We start from the raw sequence: 25,976 nt of genomic DNA, 5'->3' as shown, positions 1-25,976 counted from the left end.
AAATATGATAATACTACACTTATATTAAAGATTTATCTACACACCTTCTATAGAAATTTGCATTTATTCAAGTAAAAAAAAAACCCACCAAGCAAAAAATCACAATCTCAATTGCAAGAAGCAGGAGAGGTTTTAGAAACAAATTACAGGGGCTTTTTGCCAAGAATTTTGACAGGGAACTGGTATTAGTAGGTACAGATGGTGAAACAGCAGCCACACTGAATTATTCTGTAGTAAGAGTCTGCAGAATTACTGGCTTCAGGATTTTTTGCCTATTTTATACAGTTGAGTCTTTGCTATTTTCAATAAGCCTTAGACTTTTATATGACATCTGTTATAAGTGATGGGTTTCTAAACAAGAAACCCAAAAACCCCAACAACAAACAAAAAAATCTGACTACATACAAAAAAACAACAAAAAAACCAACCCCAAAACAAAATCAAACCCAGTCTACGGATTTTGCAGTAAGAGTTGGTTTTGTTCCTTTTTTCCCCTCTTGTGGGCAGGAATAACATTTTATAACAATGTTCTAGTTTCTTTGTGCCAGATTTAAACTCTTGTAGTGATCTGAAATAAACAACATTCTGGCACAGCTTAGTTTTCAGTCAAATCCCTCTAGGGAAAAGAGTGATTTAACATGAAATGTGTATCCCGTCCTGCTGCTTTCTGTAATCTACTCAGACCAAATGGGGATAAGGAATACTTACTTCACACAAATTAAAATGAGATGTTTTGGCCAAATTTGAACTCCAGTGGAGGTATTTGAAAACGTTACCCATAATCTTACTTTAGTCTCCTAAGTCTGGCTAATAAAAACTTCAAACTTCTCCCATTTATCACTGCTCCAGTTTCTGCCTCCAAATCCATTTTGCTTAACACAGAATATTGTCAGCCTTATAACAAAACCTAAAAATTGAACTAGATGCTGGGTGCTTTCTTGAAAGTGTTCTGAGAGAAAATAGGACTGACAAGTCACATTCATGATCTTAAACTTAAGGAGAACAAGAACAGTGCATATACTTGTTTGTCTCTGAGTGGCTGTAGCTGGGTGAGTGATACTTCAAAAGAAAAAAACCCTTTAAAGTGTTTCATACAGTAAACAAAATATCTATCACAACATTTTTAAAGTTTACAGAAATAGAAATAAAAAACCACCGATATGCTTCAGAAGTAGTTACACTGCTCTTATATTTCATGGCATAACGCTTTTACAGATACCATGGAAATCTTCTATGTGCTTTGGCATTAAAAACTTTCAAGAGCCTGTGTTTATTTTAGATAGAAAATATGGGATCCAAGCAATTTCAAGTGTTCAGTACTAAACAGAATTATTGGGGGAAGGGAAGCAACACCTGCTTTTCTCTTTTACAATTACTAAAAACCAAAAAAACCCAAAGCTTTTTGAAAGTGTATTGGAAGTAATTATGTGTCATACCTTCTCAAAGTAAAAAAAAAATTGCAAATACTGGTGAGAAAAGAATAAATATAAGGATGTCTATTAACCCTATGCATTTTAGAGATGATGGAAAACTGTGTGATGAACCTTTTGCTAACTCCAAACAACAGAGCATTCTAGAAATAACATGACACTTCTTCATCGTAGTGAAAATTAAATTACATATTCAGCAATTTGCAGGTGTCTGCATTTACATTAGTTTATAAATGTTATTTTATGCTTTAACAGGAGTATGAAGTCAAAATTAGGATTTCCTGGCATGTTATATAGAAGAGTTCAATAATTTGTGATGAATGTATCTTGTGGATTGGAGTCAGAAAGCTGCTTTCCTATTGACCTAAAATCTTTTTTTATCAGTGTCTATTCTATGTTTGAGGAAACAGATTTGAGATTTCCCATTTTTCTGGCACATTCTTGCTCTTTCAGTATTATATTCATTGCATTTTTAATAGTATTTTTAATATGAGAAAAATAAGGTGGTTCCTGCTTTGTGGGGCAGATATTTAATTTTTCCTGAGATAAGAGACCTTGGTTTCTAGCATAATAAATGCTTTCCTTCTTCAGAGTCAGTAACCACTGGGAACCAGAGAAAAACTGGTCAGATAAGCATCTGAACTTGAGTGAGGAACATCCAATAATTTCAAAATTAATTACTCCCGTTTTTAAATCTCTGGGTTTTATCTCTATTCTGTCACACTTCACCTTTTAGTCTTCAGGTACTGTTATACTCTTGGCTGACAGACAGCAGAGCTTTGTTGTTCAATTTCTATGCTCTGAACAAATCACATCTGTGATAAACTAGACAAAAATCACCACATTGTATCCTGTTATAAAACAATCCTGTTATAGCACAGAATTTTCAAAGTTGAAGCCTGGGTGGAACATTTACAAATCAGATAGTCCTTTCTTATACTTCTTTTTCCTTGTCATAATACAATCTGATTTATGATAGTATAGAATTGTGTCTACCAAAATTGCCATACGGAAATGGTTATTTCCATAAAGTCAAACTCAGTAGCTCACAGAGAGGTTTGAGAGTCAATTAATAAAGGATCAAATTCTTGGGGGAGGAAGCATTAAATGCTCTCCACAGTCATCCAATTATATCTTATAGGTGCAACTGCATCCTTCCCTCTCTCTTCTTAAAAGATTGGATATTTACATTAAATACCTACTAACCCAAAAGAGAAAGTGAAGATTTTAAAAAACTGATTTTAAAAAATTAACAAAACAAATAAACAACAACAATTGTACCTGCAACCACTGGAGACTTCCTGTCATCCAGAAGCTGAATAGCAGTACTGGCTGTCACCACATTGCTCTTGTTGGCAGTTTCTGTGGGGTGTAGTAAGGGGAAAAAAATTGAAACAATATATTGCAAAATGAGGAAATTGAAGGGTTTTTCCCTGGTTTTAAATAACAGCCTAAGTGGATACAGTGTTCAGAAAACAAAACAGGGAACATCATGATCTCTATGTATGCACAGAACACACTGGCACCGCCATTTTAAATTCCCCAGCATCCCAAAAACAAGCTTAAAACACTGAAATGAGTCATCAGGTTTCGTCTCCTCTGCTAAAAGGCAGCAAAGGTGACAGCTGGTAGGGCTTCTCAATAATGTGGACATTTATTCTGTTGGACTTTCCTTGCTTAAAATATCTGTTAAAACGTAGTTGTACCTGTGCAAATATTAAATGAAAAGTGTTACACCACATCTTGGGGTTTTACTTGCAGCCCCATAAAAGACACACCTGGTCAAAGGACCAGTGAAATAGCTGCAAATTTCAACGCCTATTTCAGATCAATATTTGAGATTAGCTACAAAGTTTACTCCATACTGGCACACTTGGAATCCTTTCAGCACCATGCATGGCTCAGAATTTAGGGAATGACAAAATTATAGACCTGTGCTGAATGGGATTGAATAGACAAAGCTCCCAGGTATTTGTTCAGCAGCTCTTCTGTACCAGAGTGGAAAATGGTCAGCATTAAAAATGTTCTCCTTATCTTCAGCTGTCAGGAAATCTCTTGAGAAAAGAGAGAGAAAGAAAACAATTGTTTTTTGTTGTATGGCACACTATCGTTTCTAGCTTTGAAAGACAAGACAAAACAAAATGCAGCCTTTTACAAAGAAAATGGTTTGGGACAATTTTTCTAATACCGTTTGTTCAACAAAAGAGTTAAATCGAGTCACTAATAATTGTTTGTGACACACAATAACTTTTGTTGTGAAAGACATTAAAAGTACTAAAACCCAGTACCTCTAAGTACCACTAAAATTGTTTTTATTGATGTGTACAAATAAAAATGCTTAGTCTAAAAAGCCTTTTTCTTTCAGCACAATATAAGAACTGTGAGCTGCACAAGGTGGAAAAGGCACTGGAGATTTGGTAGTCTGTTGCCACTGGCATTCACTCTTGAGTAGTGAAAAAAAGGGTAATTTTACAGCCTAAGTTCAAAATACTGTGTAGGGGGTAGTAGTGGACAACTAAATTCTTTATTCCTTAGTAATATCAGGGAATGTTGACAGAGGAAAATTTATGCCAAGAGCAAATACAGTGTCCACACTATTGTTCTGGTTTTCTGTCTGGATAACAAACTGTAGTGCTGTTGATGTCACCTACTTGTGCAAAAATATTTGTCCTCAGATAAGCACCATAGAGGTTTTCATGCAATAAACTTAGTTTATCATAAAAAAATCAAACACGGATGCTCTTCTACACGCATAATACCTCCACTAGACTACATGTTCTGCAAGGAAAATGGGAAACTCTTATATGATGGGGTCTCCTGGTTGCTCTTTCACCCAGTCCAATTCTGTCACTTGGCTTTCTTTAAACACCAAAAATATTTTCCACAACAATGATGCAAAATCCCTGAAAAAGCCTACAGGTATTTGTTTTCAGGTGGTGTAGTAAAAGGTGTAGCATATCCATAATTCTGCTCTGAAGAAGAGAGATGTGAGGCTGGGAGTGTCTGTGCAGGGAAAGCAAATTTATGGGCTACAGGTGTAAAATAGTTCATTGTTCCAAAAGTTCCAGTCAAGGAAAGAATTTAAGGAATCCTAGGAAATCTTTCTAACTGGTTCTGTGTGAAGAAACAGTAGATGGACTGCATAAAAACAAACAACTCTTTCTCTCTTTTCTTATCTGGCTGCCAGGCACAGTTTGTTACTTACTGGTTTGTCAGCTGCTCTGGGCCCACAAACAGGTTGATACGAGAGAGTCCAGTGCGTGTCCCAAGGAAGGCAACTTCCACTCCCTTGTCAGAGTTTCTGAAACAGTGCAGAACACAAGCAAAGATAATGCTTTAGACAGTAAACAGATAAAGCTGCATCGCTGTCACAGAAAGCACAAGGGTAGAGGTTTTTGAGAGATTATTGAGAGCATAGTTTCCTTATTTATTGATTTACTCTTAAATGTTGTTTTTTAAGTTATAGTCATCTGGGTTTTGAATAGTATGCAATGTAAAAATGCTGTTTAGAATGAGAATCCCTAAAAAGCCAAACACAATAAATTTTGCAGGATTTTTAGGGAGAGTTTACATAGAAGCCATAGAATAAAGAGGTGTGGCATAGTTATATACAAACTATTTAATAACCACTGACACACAGTGATTCTGAGATGGGCAGGAATTCCAGATCTTGCTCCCAGTCCGTGCAATATTTCTGTGGTATATTTTTGCTTCAAGTCATAGGTGTGACTATTGCTCAGGTAAGCAAACATATTTAAAACAGGCAGCTGAGAGTCAAACTTAGGACAGGCTTTAGCCTTTAGAACTCGAGAAAAAAACGTGCCAGATATCTCAGACAGAACTCTGCTGCTTCACTGTTACCAGTACCAAACTATTTTAAAATTAATTCTTATGTGACTGCAAGAACTTCAGTCCCATTACCACAAAGCCAGGGATAAGAGCCATTTTATTGTTTCACATTAACGAGACAGAATGAAGCAAAGTCAGAATCTGAAAGGGCATCAAAAGTCTCCCACTGGCATCATTCCACAGCTGTCCTTGTGTTTACTGGATCTGTTATTTCATTGTGTAGGAGGATTCAAAGACACCTTACACCTCTCGATGTCCACAGTATGTTAGCATGCAACAAATCCTTATCATTATCTTCTCAGAGAAGGCTGGATAACTCTTTGATGAACCAGATCTTATCATGTTGCTTTTATTCATTCAATATGAGTACATGCAGTACAGCAACGTATTTTTTCGTTCATCTTTTATAAAATGGTTGAAATTTAGCAAAATCTAAACAGGATAATGTCCAGAATTGCCTTTCAACCACAGTATTTCATGCAAACTGCAAAGATTAACACCTGTATAACATGGATAAAAACTTGTTACTTAACATGTTAGTACATCATAGCATAAATTAGTAAAGTATATATAAACTCTGAAAAGGACTGGCTAATGTCCTGATTCTCCCTAACAGAAACCTAGATCCCAGGTAGTTCTGGAAAATAAACAAATCGAGGATTAAAGAAATTATTTATCAGTGCAAGTTTTTCTATATTTAACTTATTCTGAGGCAAAATACCAATTGCATCCATAATTTTGGTAAATTTTGCATTAAATTTTTCAAGTACCCTTTGTTAAAAATACACAGAACTGTAAGTTGCAGTTAGTGTACAATGTCACTGGTTTTACTGTGGAAATTGGGTAACCTTTCAGCTAATCCTCATGACATACAATGCAAGATAAACACTTCAGATTGAACTCAAACTTGGTGGTATTTAGCATCAAAGAGATAGTATAATATTTTTATGTATATCAGGATTTGTTAAACATTCCACCAATTCCTTAATGTAACTATTAAAAATACACCCATGACTGATACATAATGATGGACACAAAGATCACTTACTCTGATTTATTCAATGCTAGACTGGTCCAATAGGCTTCAATTGGTGCACTCACAACTGCATCAAACAAAACTTCCTGGATCAATTCTTTATCACCTATTACAATACAATAAAAGCAGTAAATGTATGGGCGTATAAAGATCAAACAGCAGGCTTTTCTTACATTTTGCTATATTTTACCTGTGATGTGCTTTCAAACATTTTGCACTATGAAGTGTTTACTATGTTATATTACATGGAATTTTACCACAATGCAGTTTTTCCACCACAATTTCATTGCATTGGCAACAATTCTAGATTAAAAATCAAACAATGATCCTGCACTTCATGTAACTCATTCATGAATATACTATCTAATGCTCATGTCTGCATGTGCCATAAGGTTACAAGTACATCTAGTAACACTCACAAAAAGCTCTGCATTTCTGCAAACATACAGAATATGCACCTATCTGAATTTTTTATTCTGCTTTGCAGTTCAGAAATGCTAATTGCCTACACATCCTCCCTAAAATACCCATGAAATATCTGGTAAATTCTTTAGAAGTGTGATCCGAGGATTGATTCAGATCAGTCCTGTTCACTTTATAAAACCTCACGGAGTGATAATTTTGCATAGTACAGCTACATTATCTGAACAGAAACTTGAATGTTTGGTACAGGCACATAGTTTACTGTAAAAGTCGGAAATTTGTATCATAATTAATACTGCTACTACTAATGATGCATAATTAATACTAATAAATAATAATATCTTTATTGATACCCTGGAAAAAGCTCAAAACCAATTGAAATTGCAAAGCAACATCAGCTAAGCAATCCTATCTCAAATCCTCGCTGGTTAAATTGAGTAGCTTTGCATTTTGTAGAAGGTTAAGTATGACAGTTTTTAGCTGGGCTGCAGATCCATGTCTAACAAAATACTTGCATTGGAGCAGGGGCTCTTTTCCTGTGAGGTAGCGTTTAATTGCTTCTAGCTGAGTCATCTGCCGGTGCTCAGGGTGTAAGTCAGTGTTGCAATAGGACCTGTGAACACGTTGTCAAAACAATAAAAAGTTATCTGTACAAGCATGATCTCTCTTTGTCTTTGAACATAAAGGATTGGGCTCTGCAAGCACAAACAATATGAAACCGAGAAGGGTAATAGACACTAATTTCATGCTTTATTTAAGGCTTACCATTCATCTGCTAAAGATACATCAGGGTGTTCTAAATCATGTAAACCTGTAACAGGAATAATAATGGGTTACTTAGGGAGAAGTCTGGGTAACAGATGGTTATTTGCATACACTCCATAACATAAACCCTTCTTGGAAAGTGCATTATTACCATAACGAAATAAATCACAGTAAACTATGTTTAAATACACTTTAGGGTCTAACAGACTAGCAAAACTAGTTTAATCAGATCTAAAACTGAAAAGGTAAGAAAAAAATTTTTGTGCTGATATGTTTAACTTATATGAGTTATTCACATAATATATTTAAAGTTTAGAAGAAAATTTGAGCAAAGACAAATGCAAAATGGGAACAGACTCCTGTTCATATTCCCTCATTCTCTTTGGCCAGTAAAGTTCTGTATGCTAAAATACACACTTTTCATTTCATGGGAGTTGTTCTCCTTCTCTAATAAAGAAAAAAATCATTAAGAACAATTCCCTCAAAACCTAAGCACACAGCCCATGAACACAAACAGCAATTTATGGGATCATTCAGAAAAGGTTTTTTGTACTAACAGGTCACACAAATGCCTGTAAATAAGAACTATATCATTAGTTATATAGCACAATAAAAATGTACTTTGGCAATTTTAAAAACTCTTAAAACATTTATCAATAGACAATAAGCAAATAGGGTTCAGCAGGCATCTGGGTTTAACCCCCCAGAGTACACAACGAACAAGGACAGAGCAACAGTGACTAAGGCAGGCAGGGAAGCCAAAACAGGAATTAGAACTGTGGTCCCTGGGGAGGACAGTGAGGTGAAGTGAGAGAGAATCAGTGAAGGTAAGAGTGGGAGAGAAGGAACAGTTAGTTATGGTTATGTTAACATTTCTGGGGCTGCATCTGGGACTCAGACTGGCTGAGATGTGTGGCTGGATTAAAGAACATCAGTGAGAGGTATGTTTGGAACAGTCTAGGGAATGAGTAGCTCCAAGCCTCATGCTGTGCCCTTTTTGTACTTGCTGTGCAGGTACTTGAACCTCAATGAACTTCTTTTTATACCTCTCCTGAGTACAAGAACATATTCATGCCCCAAAATACAGCCAAGGAACAAAGCCCTGAACAAATTAACTGTCTTAACATCACTGACAAAACAAGAAGAAGAACCAGAAATAGAGACTTCAGCATAAAATCTGAAAGCTTTCCTCTACTGAAACAGCTTTTGTTCAGCAGCTTCTAAAATTTTCAACCCTCCCTTCAACCTGCTGAAATGCCTCCACACTTCCTTCATCTTCAGAAACTTTCTTGCTGAACAATTTTATCACCACACACAGCTGACTCCTCCATTCATTTAGTTGGGGATTTAAGCAAAACCAAAGAACAGGTCATTCCCTGGGTACCTCTACTGCTATTATAAACATGTAAATCCTTGTAGATAATGTACAAAACAGTTGTGCTGTGAAAGATTTCACAATGTATAGTCTGTGAACAAAACCAATAGCCATTACTGTGTTAGTTGTTACTTCATTCAGAAAACACCACAAATTATTAACATTGGCCATGAGTTTTTCTCTGGAACATTGAGAGAGGAGGATGGAAGATGATTCCATTTAAAGAAGATTCACAAACAGTCTGAGTATGCTTAAAATCCTGTGAAGCAAAAGATCTTTAAAGAAAAAAGAAAAAAAGAAAAATCTAATTCCCTTATGGAATCTGCAGACTAATGTGCAAGCTTTAGGAACTACCAAATCAACAATAAAACTACTGTGTAAACCACATGAGAAGGTAGGTACCTTACCTTCTTCTACAGTTACGTTCCCTCTGAAGAAGTATTTTCCATGTCCTCTAGAGAGAGCCACACCTAAACTGTGCAGAGAAATAAAGCAGACCTTGAAATCTGTGAGACAAACAGCAGACATTCAGAGCTATTTTCATTTTGAACGTTTCCAGCTCGTGTACTATGATTAACTTAAAACTGTTTGTTTCCAAACCCTCACCAATTATATTTATTGTTCAATTAGTTGCTTCAATGATGTCTCAGTTCTGATGTGCCTGCAACAATTGGCTGTATTTATGTGTGCTTAGAGGTGCAGTAAACCATTATTCCCTGGCAAACTAATAAATGAGCCCCTCTTAGCTCACTGCTGTTCACCCAGCATGAGGTTTCTTCAGCTGAGCCTTGAACATGTTCATGGCCTTACAATGAAGGAGGTATTTTTTGTAAATCAGACTAAGCTGTTGAGAAACTACAGAAATGTGGGAATTGATGAAGCTACTGAGAAGAATTTCAAATGTGTCTCCTCCTGGACAAATTTTTTCTGTGTTTCATACTTTTAGTTAGTATAGCTCTTTTGTATTGACTTCAGTTTCATAAATTCTCAACAGTTATATGCTGTGTTTTGGTCTGGTTTTCAGTCTACCATTTAAAACATCCAAGTTTAATGAAGAGGCTGGGGGATCCCATGCCTCTTGCTATTGAACAAAAACGTGGAATACCTTGTGGCATTCACTCATTCATTGAAGGGGATTATCCTGGGCTAGGAATCTGCTGGCAATCAGCAAGACTGCAAATGCATGGGCTGATACTTGAAGGACACGTAGAGGCAACAAATCCAAGAGCACACAAGCTGCAATGAACAGCTCAGTCTGGGAAAGGGCTGAACACTAAACATCTTTGACACTACATTGTATCTTTTAATAAGTGGTGCCCCTGCAGTTGTCCTAAACCTGTACAACAACCCAAAACTAGATACATAACATGTTGGAAAAACCAGAACTGTTTTCCTAACTATATTTCTGTCCTTAGCACCATAACTGGCGCTACAGGCATGTATGTGGCCCCATTTCTGTTTTCTTAATAGTGCAAGAGTGTCAGTGCCAAAGAAAAACAAATAAACAAACAAACAAGAAAAACAAACAGCAACCACAAAAAACTCCACAAAATATAAACCAAGCAAAAAACCCACTGAGTAATACCACCCATGAGTAAATTTTAACATGCATTAGAGGTCAGAGAAATGTGCTTATAATTTCTCTGTGGGGTAATGTAGCTCAGGTTATGTGAAACTGTTCCATTGAAGAAAATTTCAGTTGAGTATCACAACTGCCAAACTCCTACCTTAAGTGCAAGGTACAGTTAGTGGGTTATTTCTAGTTCAAATATGAGCATTTTTAAAGTGACTACCCGTTTTTCTTTTCCTTTCTTTTTTTTTACTCCTCATATGCATGCCAAAATTGCCGACTTACTTGGTTTTAGTTATACAAATACACTGAAGGTAGTTCAGAGAAAGAAAACATCCAAACCTCAAATTGGAAGTGAAATACTATCTCATTTTACATTACATTCTTGTTGTGGGGAAAAAAAAAATAAAATGGGGCTCAAGATGCAGTTACTTAAATGGATTATAGTATTTATAGCTCTCCAAGTACCTGCGAAAGCCTTTCGTTCAATGTAAACCTCAACTGAATATTTTTTCAATGAAACGTAAGCCATGACAAACACTGTGAGTTTGCCTGTGTGAGCTTGCACAAACTTTCCATCCCTGGAAAAGCTGAAAGGAATGCTGGTAGGCTCCTATTCCTTGCAGTTTCCAGCATTGTCCAGGGATATTTCACTGTCAGCTTTTGCTGATGAGCTTTTAATGAGTTCACAAGCTCTGTATAAGCACAAATCCAATGAGTCAGATGAAACATCCATTTATTATGGCCGGCTCTACCTGAATGGAGTACCCTTGATGTCTGTGTAATAGTAGTCATTTGTCATCACCAGTACCCGCTTCTAGATTCAGAACAAGTCAGAAAGGGAGAGGGGAAGAAGTTAGTTTGCTATAAGAAATGTATAAAAAAATCAAGTGGTCAGTCACTGACAAAATTAGAAGCAATGTTTACATCCAGTGAGCGAAAAAATATATACTGCAGGGAACCATATTTATAGCAACCTTAAAAATAATTTTAAAAATTATCTGTTTGCTTTAAATTTAGTTGGAATAATATTTTAGACATTGTACCCCTTTGTCCACTGTCTTCTTCACTTCCATGGAGAATTTTCCTGTTTTCCGGTTCACCATTGCATTTCGGAGCTGAAATGAAGGAAATGTGTGTCAATTCCTTTATTTGCATTTTCTGTAATCCTTTTATCTCTGAGCTCTCCAGTACACTCATTTAGCCTAAGTAGTACTCAATTTTCTTAATTTCTTCGTTTTCCATAGTTTTACTACAAACTGAGGAACTCACTCACAGATTTTATTAGTTTCTGTATAGGCCAAGGCTCCTGCCATACAATTTTAAGCTAAGGTACATAAGATAGGAGCTCTCAGCATCCTTCATAGTAAAATAGTTTTATGTGTAGTAATCTGGATTTTATTTGGGATGAACAGTGTAACTGACTACTATTCCGCAGTTCCTGCATGGGAAGGCAAGAACTAGCCTCCCAGCTGGATTTAGCTGGTTAGACCAGGGCCCAGTGTTTAAATACATCAACTATGACACAGATAATAAGAAAGAAAAAAAAAAAAGGAGAAAACCCCACTTATCTTACACTATTTATTCTGTTTAAGAACCTACATTGGACTGCATCCTTAACAAGCACCAGAAACTTCATCCTAACTGCATCAAAAATTAACATTAGCCCACAAAAACCAGAATGACAGCCCAAATGATATTTGATCAGTAACATAATTCAGTGGAAACACACAGCTAGAGTGCTCTGCAATTCCCTCTGGTTGCCCATTGGTGTCCAGGCACCCTTTGCAAGGTAATAAACTTTAGTGCTGTAGTGCAAGCCCTAGGTCAGTCACAACTTTAACAATTGGCCTGGACCTCTCCCTCTCAGAGTCGTCCAAAAGACATTTTAAATCCCCTTCAAAAACATATTTCATTGCTTTATAAGCAAAAAATTCAGGGAAGCTAGGGAAAACAGAAAACAAATGGAAAAGGGTTTATGCATAATGATTTACCTGCTTCTCTGCAAGTTAAATCTGTTACTTTTTAGATCACCACAAACACTTTTTTCTCTGCATGAGGTACACACTCCCAAACCTGGGAGCTGCAAAGTCCCTGGCCCATCATCCCTAAAAACTCTTCCCCTAGCACACCTTGTTGCTCCCTAGGAAAGAAGAGTCTTCCTCCCAAAGGACACACAGCCTCTCTCTTAGGTGAACGTGCCATGATGACAAAAAGGAGTAACAAACCCCACAACCATCTCCCGGGTCTGTAAGCCAAAATGACCAGCAGTGTCCCCAGGGATGAGGACAGGCCACCCCAGCACAACTGGTCTGAGGTCAGGGTCTCTGGGCTGAAACTGAAGAAAGACAAGATATGTTTTTTGAGAAATCCTCAGCCTTAGGATTTTGACTTTGTCTACCTATCAGTTCAGGACTTCAGGGAAGAAATAAAAAGGTTGCTGTTTAACAGTTACACCATCCATAAATGGAAATATTTCATTTGAACACTCTTAGATTTACTAATGGAAGAGGTGAGTTATTTTACTTGTTATGGGAAAAAGCACCTATAGATCTTTTGAAGCTGTAATCCTTATTACAATTTGAAAATTGCACTATTACTAATCAATGCAGCATTTAAAATGCTGGAAAATATTGACAAAATGAGATTTTTATGCCTCTTCTATTGCTTATCTATCTGAACACAATTTTGAACATCGTGTTCTTGCTGAATAAGCATCTCCTGTTCTACAGTGCCTCATGCCAGATTGAGCAATTCAGCCGAGGTTTAATGAGAATTTGTGAAGACAAGACATATCAGTGCACTCTGCAGGCTTCCTGAGTTAGTATGGAGGGAAAAGAGAATGACCAAACTTGCCAGTGAAATATCTCACAAACAAGTTGATCATGGTTGACCTATCAAAAACTGCAAACTTTGCAGCCCTTTAAATTTAATTCTAGGGCATCTAGATTTGAATTAACAGTCTTACTCTTCTGTCAATGAGTGTAAAAGAATAATTTTTAGCTGGAGGCATATATAAAATAAACCATATATTTTACTGTAGATTTTTTTTTTTAACAATACATAATAGGCAATTCTGGAAATAGTTTCCTATTTTAAGTTTTGTGGTTTTGGACTTGGAGAGCTGGTCTTAATTAACCATCTACTTTCTAACATTTACAGAACAGTTCCATTTATCTTTAACATGGTTTTCATTTTTCTCCTATTGGTGCCTGCAGTTGTCTAAGACCCATTCCTCCCACAAGCCTCAGGCAAGTCATAGATTTACTAAAAGGATCTCCAAATTCTCAGTAGTGTTTAAGATCAAGTCTGCATGTAGGATTTAGAGTTTTAGTCTTTTTTTTTTTTTTTTTCCTGCTTGCTGTGATTGCATTTCTTGGCTTTGTAATCCGGTTTCTCAGCTCTTCTGTAGTTTCCTCTCCCTCCTCAAATGCATAAAATAGGTACTGCCTCAGTTGGCTTGAAGCCCCAAAACCTTCATTCATGGTCTTTCTTTATTTGGGAAAAAAATATTTCATTCAGCTAGAAATTATAATAGAACCATTTTAAGTAAGTTAATGAGAAAAAGGTTTCTGTCCAAATTGAAACTTCTCCTCTTTGGTACTGTGTATTTGCAAACTTTGCTGGAAGACACTGCTAACTTAACAAGCTCATGCTGAAATTTCTGTTTCTAATAAAGTGTCTTAACAGCAAGATAGCAGGTATTGTTAACCTGGAAAACGAGCTGATATATTTATGACAACAATATTTCATGGTGAAAAAAATTCTAACCTTAGTGTGGCCACCTTTTCCTTATTGGATCACTGGAGAAAACCTATGTCTTCACTTCTCAGAGTAATAAGCATTATTGCTCCTTCAACAAAATATCTTTCAATCAATTCCTAGCAACTCAGTTTCACTGCTGTAGTATGAGATCATTCTATATTCTTGGAAAACTATGTAACCATTAAATTAATGTGGCAAAAAGTAAGAAAATGTCTTAATCAGCTTCTACATAAGTGTTTCATGGGAGAAAAATATACCAGTAGTAGTCTATGTTATTAAAAGCAGCTATATGAATACATTAATTCTTTTGCTCTGCAGTTGAATAAACAATGCTTTACTACCCAAGCTTGGAAAAAATCAAGAACATCAAATCCAAGGCCTTGGGTGAAGCAGAGCCACATGTAACTTGTTTCTGTTTTACAATTAAAAATTCATTTTTAAGAAATGTATTTTATAGGTGAAAGGAAAAGATTCAGATGTAATGTATGCATATATTTTCATCAAAATGTGAAATAAAAATTTTGCACCCTTAAGACAGACAAAACTCAATTTTTGTTAGAAATTTTCAGAAAAAGTGACGCAGCTTAAGGGTGTCAGTCAAAGGCAGTACTTAGAGAGAGCTGAATCTGGACTTTCATGTGTACTCAGATAGGATCTCAACTACAAATAAAACTTGATTTTCAATGTCACCAAGATAGCTCAATATTCCATTATCTAAACCACTGAACTTCTACTAAGTTATAAGATTAACTTCTACTAAGATATAAGATTAAAAACGAGGGATTAAAAATGTGAAAACCAAACAGAAGAAATAATGGAAGAAATATAAAGAAAAAAAGAAGACAAACCAAAGAGAAATAACAAGAAGAAAAATCATGAAGGTTTAAAATCTGTGTGTAAGCACAGCAATAACATTTGAAAGGAAAGAGGAAATTTTAAAAGGTCATTAGTAGAGAAACTGGTTGAGTAACACTGATCAAAGAGAAGAGGAAAAGCAGGGTATAAAACATGAGGCCAATGAGATTGCCAAGACTGCAGAAAGCTGCTACAATATATGAAAATCGTATGAGGAAACCTTAAATAGTGTGTGCACGGAAAATGACACAAAGCTATAAAAACGTTGAAAAAGTTCGTGTGTGCACTCCAACAGAAAATTTCAACCTAGGAAGTGAAATGGCCTCTGAGGAGAGGCTGAGGACAATCTATCACCTGGTGAAACAGACGTTGCTTAAAACGTAGATGAACTGTTTCACTATTCACAAAGGGGGTGGAGAGAGAGAGGAATGCAAGATATATATTTTGTAAGGGAGAAAGAAAATATAGACTTATGTCAGAACAGGGATCAAGAAATTAGGACATCTGAAGACTGACAAGACTCCAGGGGCTGCTGTACGTGATCCATCCCAGATTTCGGAAGGACATGACAAAGTAAATATGGGAACCTTCAGTGGATGTATTCAAACCTCTCTGGAAAAGCAGAGGTAGAGGGACTTGAGAGAAGCTAACACAGGACTGATATTTGAGAAGGGATCGAGGAGACATCTATGAAAAATACAGACATGCTAGTCGTGACTTTGGCAGGCAGGACCTTATGGGAAAAACTAAATTATGGGACAGAAAGACGAACACCTGGAAAGTTACGATTTAATTAGGGACAGTCAGCACAGATTCACACAAAACGAATCATGCCTAACAAATCAGATTTATTGAGGAAGTGACAGAAAGAACAGGCAAAGGTTAAGCCATGGACATAAGGAAAGCTTTTGAAACAGTACTGCAAAAAGGCTAAGCCTGAAAGGTAAGAAAGAGTAAGATAAAGAGTGAACTACAGGGTAGATGGAGTACTGAAAAATGAGGTTAATGGAAAGCATTGTGTGATAGACACAGAATTTATGCTCCTGCAGCTACCCATGTGTCTGAAATTAGAGTTTCACTCCAAACTCTGCTCTGCACACAGGTCAAAGAATCCAATTTTGTTTATTCATTTTTTGACTTTGTACATTAAGTAAAACACCCCCCATTAAGGAAAGAAGGATGTCATGGAAAGAAGATCAACTCATTTCTGAGTTTCAGCGGTTGTCTGGGCCAGCTCTAAGGAGACATTATATTCCTGTTTCTAGGGCTATATTTGCTATCCAGCACAAATACACAATGGGATGTATGGAGACTGCAAAGGTGATGAGTTTTACCAAAAATACAAAGAGTCTGTGTTTGTGGTATAGGCATATGTACGGAAGAAGCAATACAAAACAGTTATAAAATTCTGAACGAAATAAAAGGGACTATTGTCCTTCCCTTCCTGAGAGCAGTCAGGTGGTCTCTCTAATGACTACTTAAACAGTTTCCAGGTACAGTAGTGGGATGCAACAATGTCTTCTGACAGGGTTTTAAAGCAACACATCACTTACCACATCATCTCTGTCTTCCCACTCAACCTCAGAAAGATCCACACTACTGTAGTTGGGCTTTCTTCGTTTCTTCCCCTCTTCATACTGGTATAAAAAAGGTGAAATATTTAGCACATCCTGTTTTATTTGCACAACAATTTTTGCATCAGAATATTTAAAAAGTTTCTGAATGCATGCTGACGGTAAACAATACACTCAGCTGTAAGTAGCTTAATTCACACAAAGCGCACCATACTGCTGCATCAGTGTTCCCTGTGAACTAAAAACCTACATCACATGATTATTTGCATGACCTCTTGCCATGATGCAGAGCTTTTCTTGATGGACACACAGGGAGGTCAAACTCAGCTGTTGTAACTTCTTCTTCTCATATGGAAAATACATGAGACCTTGGATCTTGCAGTTTATGTTAAATAGCTCCAACTGGCTCTTTCAGCTGTACAGGAAGTTATATTTACTGTAATCTTATCAACAAAATGTTTACCCATTTCACTTCAAACAAGATAAGATGCAAGTCTTTGGGAAGTATGGTGTTAACATTTGCTGATACCTCATTTTATCTACAAGGGGGAAAGTAACATACTACTAATGATAATGTAGGGGATTTTATCACTACTCACTGTTACGCTGTAAATCGCACATTTAAAATAAACATTCTTGTGACAAATTAATTTGACACCGAGGTGTTTATAACGTGGGAAATTCTGCCCTCTGCTGAACATTCAAAATCAGCCTATTAGTGTAACCACACAAACCTGGCTCTGGGGAAGAAAAAAGTATTTAGGAAGACCTGTGAAGAAAGATCCTGAGCAGTTAAGTAAAATTAGGAAACTACATTTGAAAAAAAATTAAAATTGGGAGAGGATTAGCATAAGGTGAAATCTGGTCTTTTATCAAGAGAAACCACAAGTCTTTTTATGAAGTATGACAGGAGATATTGGGATGCTGTGAAATATCCCCAGATTGCTTTTGTGACTCCTCAGCAGCATCAGAGAAGGAGACAAACTGTACCTGCAAAGCAATATAGATATGGTTGATTCTCATTCCTCAGGCCAGGACCACCTACACCATAAACCAAACCTGTCAGTGTTTGAGACAAGCAATTCATCACCACAACCAGTGGCGTGGGCACTTTCAATCATGTTCTGCAGAGTACAGAAAGACCAAGGGAAAACCTTGCTGTCTGAGCATTAAGAAGGTTGTTCCCATCCTGACTTTTCCCTCCCTGAATTAAAAATTCTCATATAAATCCCACAGTTGCTTTTGTAAACCACAATACTTAAAAATAGGAACAACATAAATCTTCCTGAACAGAAAACCTTTAAAAATATTGAGTATAGCATCATAAACACAAAGAGATTCTGAGATACTGGTAGCACTGTAAAATTTCTCCTAGCATTGGCTTCACTGAGCTTCTTTAATTTTTACTCAGAAAAAATTGGATACTCCAATTTTTCTTACAGACAGTTCCTTTAGGAAATTCTGTGGGATAAAATCCCGAGTCAATTCTCATTCTTTTGAATAAAAAAAATCCCAGAAACTCTGTTGGTGTAAGTTTTGAGAAGCGATGCAGATGCTACTGAAAAGTGTTTCATGTGTTTTCTTGCCCTCTGCTAAAATCCACTATTCTTTTAAGAAGGTTGTCTACTTCTCACCTACAACTATTCAACAGATGGGTAGGGAGATGTAAAGAACTTCTGCTTTCAGTACATGCCTATACACTGGACTTTGAATTCTGGCAGCTCAGTTCTACAATTAATTCTTGCTACCTGTCAGCCCTGACAGCCAGAGACATAACTATACCCAAATACTGAAGCACAAAAATTGCAGCCAATATAATTAAATCTCACAAGAACATATGAGAGGATAACATCCCATTCATTACCAGGGCTTGATTTCTGTAGCTGTGTTTTGCAAGCCTTTCATTATGGCTGCAGCTATATCAATATTATCTTTAATCTTTACAGGGAATAACTACATCTATTCTCTGTGGCTGCACCAATTAACGAAATAAATCTTTGATCTGATGCAGTCATTCTAGTACAGAAATGGTTACAGTCAAGCTCTGAAATACTGAGAGCTGAACAGTGTTGCAAAGACATTAGCTGGCATCATTTGAGCAGAGCAAACAGCTCCTGTACTGATTCCAATGTTTAATTACATCCTCCCTCACAGATGTTGAAGAGCTTCTGGGCTATACTGCATTCTCAGACGTGCAAATCCTTGCTTAGGCCAAGAAAAGTTGATCTTGTGTGTCTGACAGAAGTAGGCTTCAAACCCAAGGCAAACCATTTGCATCATACTGATTATAGGGTTTACTTTAATCATATGGATTCCACACCTTGCACTCAGGGAGCAAAAACCAAAAGCAAACAAATGAAGGGCTGGATAAAAATCCAAAGTTCTGCAGAAAAGAATCAGAAGCATTCATGTCATAAAAATTCATAATGGTCAAGCAAGAGTTAGGCTCTATAAGGATTCAAAGGAGCTGCAAATGCACTTAAATGCATTTAGGACAGGAACTTACAAGGTATTGAGATGTCTGACCCCTTATTCAGCAATTACACTTTAGGGGCTACTGTTTAACTGCCTGCACAGTAATTCAATAAGAACAGATTGATATAGTTCAGAAAAGGACAGCAGACAAAACAAAACCAACCTGCAGGAAGGGTAGGATACAAAACTTATTTGTACATAATCTTCATGAAGATATCACCTTATTCCAAGCAGTAAATTTACATTATGCTTATGTAACCAGGGCATCAAACATCAATGCAAGCAGATCAGATACAAAATACTTCATAAATGTAATCTTGAAATGCCCATTCTTCTCTAGCTTCTTTCTAGTTTTATTGCTTAATTAGTTTCATAGTAAAAGTTATTCCTGGACATTGAAGCAATGCCCCAGGTTTTAAAAATTGCATTCATCTATATCTTCTTCCCTGGTAGCAAACCTAATCTAACCTTTTATCTCTGAGGCTCCTGGGTAAAGTATAAAATACTGATTGAAGCCTGAAGCCAAACCCATCTGCGAGATTACTATAAAGCATTGAAAAAAAATCATTAAGGACCCATTGGGAAAGATAGAAACTAGGAATTCTTCCAAATTACTCTGATTTAAGTACAGGAGAAAAAGAGCTAGATTTAAAATGTGTGCTGTTAATCTTTGGCTAGTATAAAATGTGAGGTCATATTATATAGCAGTTAACCCCTGGGAGGGAAAAAAAATGATACTGAAAAGTGTTAAATATCTGGACTGCAAAAGAAGCAACTTTTGGTTCGCCCAAAACAGCAGGATGGTTCTAACTTATTGTTTGTGAGAAAAACACAGGATTTGGTTTTTCCATTAGAATGAGCTTTATCTCACTCAGTATCTTTTGTTTGAGACTGACTCTTACAGCACTGGATGATTCAAACAACGTGTGATGTGTGTTGCTTAAAGAGTGAACCATGTTTTTTCACCACCCTGTACACAACCATTTACATGTGCCATTATTAAACTCTTTGCTTTAATTTTTTTTTTTTTTTTAACACAAGCAGTCCCAAACCATCTGCATTGAATATGACCAGACACATGTTTATAGAGTCAGAGTGTAGTAATCCGATCAAGGACAGAGCAAGCTGCATCCTAACAGCTGCAATCTTGGGTCTAAGGTGATTGGAATTTCTCAGACGTGCTCTGTCTGGATAACGGGGAGGTAGGAGAGAGGAAGTTGCTGTGATAGCAGCCTTGGAAGCATCACTAGATTTTAGTGAACTTTCCAGGCCACAATGTGGAATCATCTGTGAGAAAATATTGTAGTAAGAAAGTACCTACTAAAGAGCAACCAAAACCTAGAGAGGTAAAACCATTTCAAGGAATAGCTCTCCATTGCCAAACTACTATGTGCAAAAGTAAGGAATTAGGTACTGAAAAAACTCCTCCTAATTTAAAACATAGCATCATTCAATGAAGTTTCATCATTTTGAACTAGCACTTCAAAATTTGGAGAAGGTATTAATCTCATCAGGCTTTGAGAATGACCCCTTTTTCTTTTGTTTAGAGGAGACAAATGAACATATGCAAATATATTTTGCTGAGCTTGAATTCTACATAATAAAATACACAATATAATTGTTTCTATAACTGTAGCTTGCACTAAGCCATCCTGCAAAGGTATTCTTATCTACAAAGTCTGATAGGAAAGCTTGAATGAACAAATATCAGAGGAAAAGCATAATTAACTAAAATAACACCTTTTTCCACACAGTTTTAAATAGACAGAGATTGTGTGCACTGTGTTTATTGCAATTCCCTGGTCTGGGCAGTTATTCAGCTCCCTCCCTTCTCTCAGACTCTGCACAGTAAAGTTACCACTTATTTGTTGTCTGGGGTGACTTTGACTGTCAAGCAAAGCCTGCAGCTCTTGGGATGGAAACTGCTTTGGACCTGACTTCCCATGGTCAATGCAACCTCCAAGACCTTCACCAGCCCTCCCAGCACAAGCTGCTGCTCTGTCCCACTGCTCCCACTGCGGGGACTGTGCAAGGGGAAAGCTTGATGTAAAAAAAAACCCAAACACAAACAAACAAACAGCCCCACCAAAATACAACAACAAGAAAAGAAAACAACAACAAAAAAAACCCAAAACATAAAAAACCCAATACAAACATACAAAACCAACAAAAATCCCCCCAAACAAACAAATCAACAATAGTAGTGAGAAATCACCTTCCCTGCTTTGCCTGCTAATAACCTGACAACATGACATCACCCCCAGTGACTGAGCTTTCATTCACCACGTGCTGCTTAGCCCCAAAACATTCTGCCTGGGGATATGTGAGAAGCAGCATCTTAATCTAAATCACTACTGCTTGGCCTTTAAGCTCTTTATTTCATTTGGAATACTTTTTTCTCTGCTCACATGATCCTGGTTTGTCATTTGTGATACTTTAATTTCACAGTTTCCATCCAGTTTGCAACCTCAAATGATCTCTTATTGACCTACACTTAGCCTTGAATCTGTAGAACACTAATAGGTGCTCAGTCAAAAACAAGGTTTCTCTCTATACACACCTCCTTAGTTTAATATTAAAAAAGGTAACACCTTGATTCTCTTAGGAAAAACAACTTCCCTGTCCGAAAACAGATTTTCATGACCAGCCTAATATTTAAGATGTTAATCCAGAAGTTCCTAGGTCATGGTTGGTAGTAGAAACCAGTTATTTTGGATTGATTCTCCATGCCAGATGGCAGTGAAAAATTGCTGCATCATAAAATTTGCAGAAATACTGCAGAGAAAAGCTGAAAACAGGAGCCATGTCATTTGCTAGGGAAAAGAGAATAATTTAATTCTAAGTTTCCAGGCAGAGAAAAAGTAGGAACTATTAGATGTGCCATGTACACAGGAGAACCCTCTAGCAAAACAATAGAACATAGTTCTTCTGCCACATGTATTTAACTAACTCTGACTACTTACCCTCCTAACATGTGTTTGCTTTTGAAATGGTGCAGTAATGTTTAAAATGATAAAGCAATATGGAAATATACAGGGTGAAGTAAAAGTCGATACAAAATACCATCTTTAACTCCCACACCTTGAGCCTGGCCAAGGAGTTCATGGGCTGAGCTCACGTTCTCAGGTGGGTTGCAGTCAATTATCACAGAAACATGGATGTGATTTACTCCACTGAAGAAAACAACCCCTCTATTTGGGATTTTATTTGCATTCTCAGGATTTATCATTTGGGATTATGTAAAACTGGCAGCTGCTTATAATTATTTGGGGTTTGAGTAGAAATAATTAAAAACATTTGCCTTTATCTTAATACTACCAGACTTAAACCCTTGAGCTCAGTTATACCTAACTTCAAAGCTAAAAGCAAACAATGAAAGAAAGCTTCACATATTGCTAACAAATTTTCAGTGATTCATTTATATGTACAACCAGTTATTCAACAGCCTTCAAACCTTTAATTATCTTTTAAATATATGTAATTTTGCACTTCTAATTAGATAGCAATTTAATGCTCTCACAGGGATTCAGATGGGCTGTCTTTTTTGAAATGTAAACTCCAATAGGAATAATCATTGGCATTCAAGTGATTGAATTCTTCAGTTATTTAAATGAACGTGAGGCATTTACGCTGTTCAAATCATTTAAATATTCTGCTGTCAGCTACAGCTGTAGAGTTTTATGGAGTCAATGAATAAAGCAAGGGTAAGTGTAGGTTATCTTACGTTCCAGGCAGGACTCCCCAGAGAGAAATGAGATTTGCTGCTTCTGAAAGGCTAACACTGCTTAAGTGGGGCATTAATGTTTCCCCTGACACTTGGGTTTCTGTGTTTTTCTATATGAAGAGAAACAAATTTTCTCAAAATTTACAGCTACAAAAGACTTAATACTGATCTAGAATCTTCAAACACTCCAGGTCGTTTAGATTAATATAATGCACGGTGACTGTCCACATTCTAAGGGTGAAATGGTAACTTACTCAGGCACCTGAACCACCAATATATTTTGGGGAAGGCATTGTAATATGAGAGGCTTTGATTTCTAGATGTCACTTTCCCAGTCAAGCCTGATCAAATGAAAGATGTACATCCCTGTATAGAAAACAAGGCATTCATTGAATTCATTTACAATGATAAGAGCATTCACAAACAGCCATTCATAAACCCCACATTACAAGCCTTCCAGAGCTTATATTGAGAGTAAGAATAAATGTCTCAATCTTCTCAGAGATAGTGGGTTTTGATTTAAACCCAGAAACACTACAAAATCTATAGTAAGCGGGGATGTTATTAGATTAATTCATAAATCAGAACACATTTTTAACCTTGATTTATTTAAAAAATGGTAGAATGCAAACAGAAGATGCAATTTTATTCTAGAACATATGCATTTATCTTTAAAGGCATATTTTCTTTAATTAAGAAACTCAGCCTCCTTGTTCAGGAGCTCTGAGTATTCTACCCTAAATGAACCTAGTAATTACTGAAAAAAACCACCCCTGTTCCACTCCCTGAACAAAAATACAAATCCTGTTGCTAACCATGAATCAAAAAAGCCACAGACTTCACAAAAACTGGTAGCAACCTTACTATTATTTGTTGAAAACCAGACAAACATTAGGGCTGAGAGGCAGCAGCACAAACCCCTAACACACCAGACAAGGTTTGCAAGGGTGGTGATCTGTGACTGTGGCAGACACTCATCTTCCAGGGACATTCCTTAATTTCTTTGCAATCCCACTACACTTCCCTAAGAAAGCAATTTTCCTCTGGCACCAACCTTTAACAGGCTGCAGAGTGACAGTTACAGTAATGAGCAGTCAGCCACAATTAATGTGGTGGTTGTTTTTAAGGGCAGGAAAAAAGTGTTTACCCCTTGTTTCTCATTCTTCCTTTACATTCAGTAAACTCTTTTCTTTGGCAAACTGTAGCATCATCACCATGACATATTTTCATTTTAAAACCTAATGGTGTAACACCTGGCATACACCACAAGTGTTAAGAGGCTCCTGAAAAGCAGATTAAATCTGCCATAATCGCAACAGAGGAAAACTGTGTTCCTCATGTCCATGTTTCAACATGGGTAAGGAGCCTCAGACACCAAGTTAGGAAAAATCTAAAAATCCGCTTTTGATCTCCCAAACAATTGATTCTTTTTTTAATTGGAAGTAGGTAGTGGTTTTCAACGGAATATAATATTCCAAATAACATGATACAGCTGAAAATGTTTTCTCTTGGAACATAAAATACCGCTCTGTAAAAATATAGACTTTTAGTCAAACTCAGCCCATAGGAGCATTGTGATACGGTAATATTAAAAAAAAAAAAAAAAAAGTATTTTTCCCATCTGGAGTTCCCACTGATGTATTCTTGGTAGGAAAGGAGACTTAAAAAAGGCATAATACAGAAAAGTGTGCAATGGATACTCCTCAGCTATGTGACAAAAGAAAAAGGGGGGGGGGGGGGAGGAGGGGGGAAAAAGGAAAAAAGGGAAAAAAAAGTAAAATAAATTAAGAAAATTAGAAAGGAAAAAAAAGGCTGTGAAGCCCACGAGGCGGGCGAGCGGCGCGGCTTTCCCGGGAATGCGCTGCGGGGCCGGGGCAGCGCCGCCCCCGCGCCCCTGGGCGGAGCTGCGGCGCCACCTCCCGGCCACGGCCCCGCGCTGCAGCCGCGGGCGCTCGGACCCCGCGGGGAGCGCCCCGCAAGGAGCGGCCTCGCGTCCTCCCGGAGCCGCTCCCGAGGGACCCCTCGCTCCCCACTGCCGTGCTTCATGGACTCGTTTGTCAGCACTCATCGCCCTACCAATGCCTTGTAAAGAACGGGACCAAAAAGTTCTTTCTGGTCGCTCTGTGGGACAGTGGCTGGGGCCAGCTCGCAGCCAGCGCTGCGCTCCGGAGGATGCTCCAGCAACAGCCGCAGCCTCTGCCAGCACCCACCGAGGATTCGGGGTGCACCTTCCTCTCCTTCCGGCAATCCCTCCCACGACCACCCAACCTGTCATCCTCACCGAAAGCCAAGTTTACTCAAAAAGCCAGCAGAAGAAACAAGAGATGAAATCTCCAAGAAAAACATTTTTAAATATAAACCCAATAGAATAATCAGCACAAAAATGTAGCCAGCTTAATGATTACATACACTGCTCGGTGGTAGATAGAAATCTGGTGCAACAGGAAGCATTCTGTGCTGTTTGCTATCCTGCCTCTCTGCTCTGTGTCCCAGAAGACAATTCCTTAAAAAGCAGTACATCAGCTTCAGAACTAATAGATATGGGGTTAGGATCTCAGGAGTTCAGTAATATTCTAGTTTTACATCACTGCTGGAAAATATAATAACAGGACAATCCAGTGTGGATCAAGTCAGTAATCAACGAGGCTTGACTGTAACTCTAAGACACAAATAATTTTAGCTAGTATCTTTAGTGAATTGGCTAATTCCAGATCTACAGGCCTATTTTTACATAGTTATTGTCACAAATTTCATGGAATCTTACAATGGTATCAGGATTTGGCCTGTAATATTAAACCAAGGGCCCAGGCCAGCAATCACTTCACTCTCAAAAACTCCACTGAAGTCAACAGGAGACTCTCATTACCCACCACTGACAGAACCCAGAGGTAAAAATGACTCTGCTAAAAACCTGAAATGAACAGACCATGAGTATATCGCAATGAGTTCCCCTAGCTGACAGCTTATGGGCTACTGCCCAATATTTTGATTTAAAAAAGAGAGTCTATTGTATAAGGTAATGAAGTAAGTGCCTTCAGGATGTACATTTGGTGAGGGATAGTAAGAGGAAACCACTTTTGCCTCACCAGAGCAAAACATCAGAAATTAGGAAGAGGGTAACACCCTCTGTCAGCC

At 37.4% G+C, this 25,976-nt stretch overlaps 1 protein-coding gene across 6 annotated transcripts in view; it reads right to left on the bottom strand.

Annotated features, from left to right (window-relative positions):
• Positions 1–25,976, bottom strand: part of CACNA2D3 (calcium voltage-gated channel auxiliary subunit alpha2delta 3) — a 395,280-nt gene that overhangs the window by 79,121 nt on the left and 290,183 nt on the right. For all 6 annotated transcript variants that reach the window (XR_006014815.1, XM_042020563.1, XM_042020540.1 and 3 more), the window contains 10 exons: positions 16,622–16,705; positions 11,495–11,566; positions 11,204–11,265; positions 9,286–9,353; positions 7,504–7,549; positions 7,254–7,351; positions 6,328–6,421; positions 4,636–4,731; positions 3,363–3,484; positions 2,712–2,792 (listed from right to left, as the gene is read on the bottom strand). Coding sequence is in view for 5 of the 6 variants with exons in the window: in XM_042020563.1 (XP_041876497.1) it covers positions 2,712–2,792; positions 3,363–3,484; positions 4,636–4,731; positions 6,328–6,421; positions 7,254–7,351; positions 7,504–7,549; positions 9,286–9,353; positions 11,204–11,265; positions 11,495–11,566; positions 16,622–16,705 (823 nt within the window). In the remaining variant the exon portion in view is untranslated. The remainder of the gene's footprint in view (positions 1–2,711; positions 2,793–3,362; positions 3,485–4,635; positions 4,732–6,327; positions 6,422–7,253; positions 7,352–7,503; positions 7,550–9,285; positions 9,354–11,203; positions 11,266–11,494; positions 11,567–16,621; positions 16,706–25,976) is intronic.

This window comes from Corvus kubaryi, unplaced genomic scaffold (assembly GCF_017639235.1).
Source record: "Corvus kubaryi isolate FWS band 111438036 unplaced genomic scaffold, C.kubaryi_AGA036_p1.0 124, whole genome shotgun sequence".
In the NCBI taxonomy this organism is placed as follows: domain Eukaryota; kingdom Metazoa; phylum Chordata; class Aves; order Passeriformes; family Corvidae; genus Corvus; species Corvus kubaryi.
Note: the sequence above shows the minus strand (reverse complement) of the source record. Positions and strands in the feature narration are given on the sequence as shown.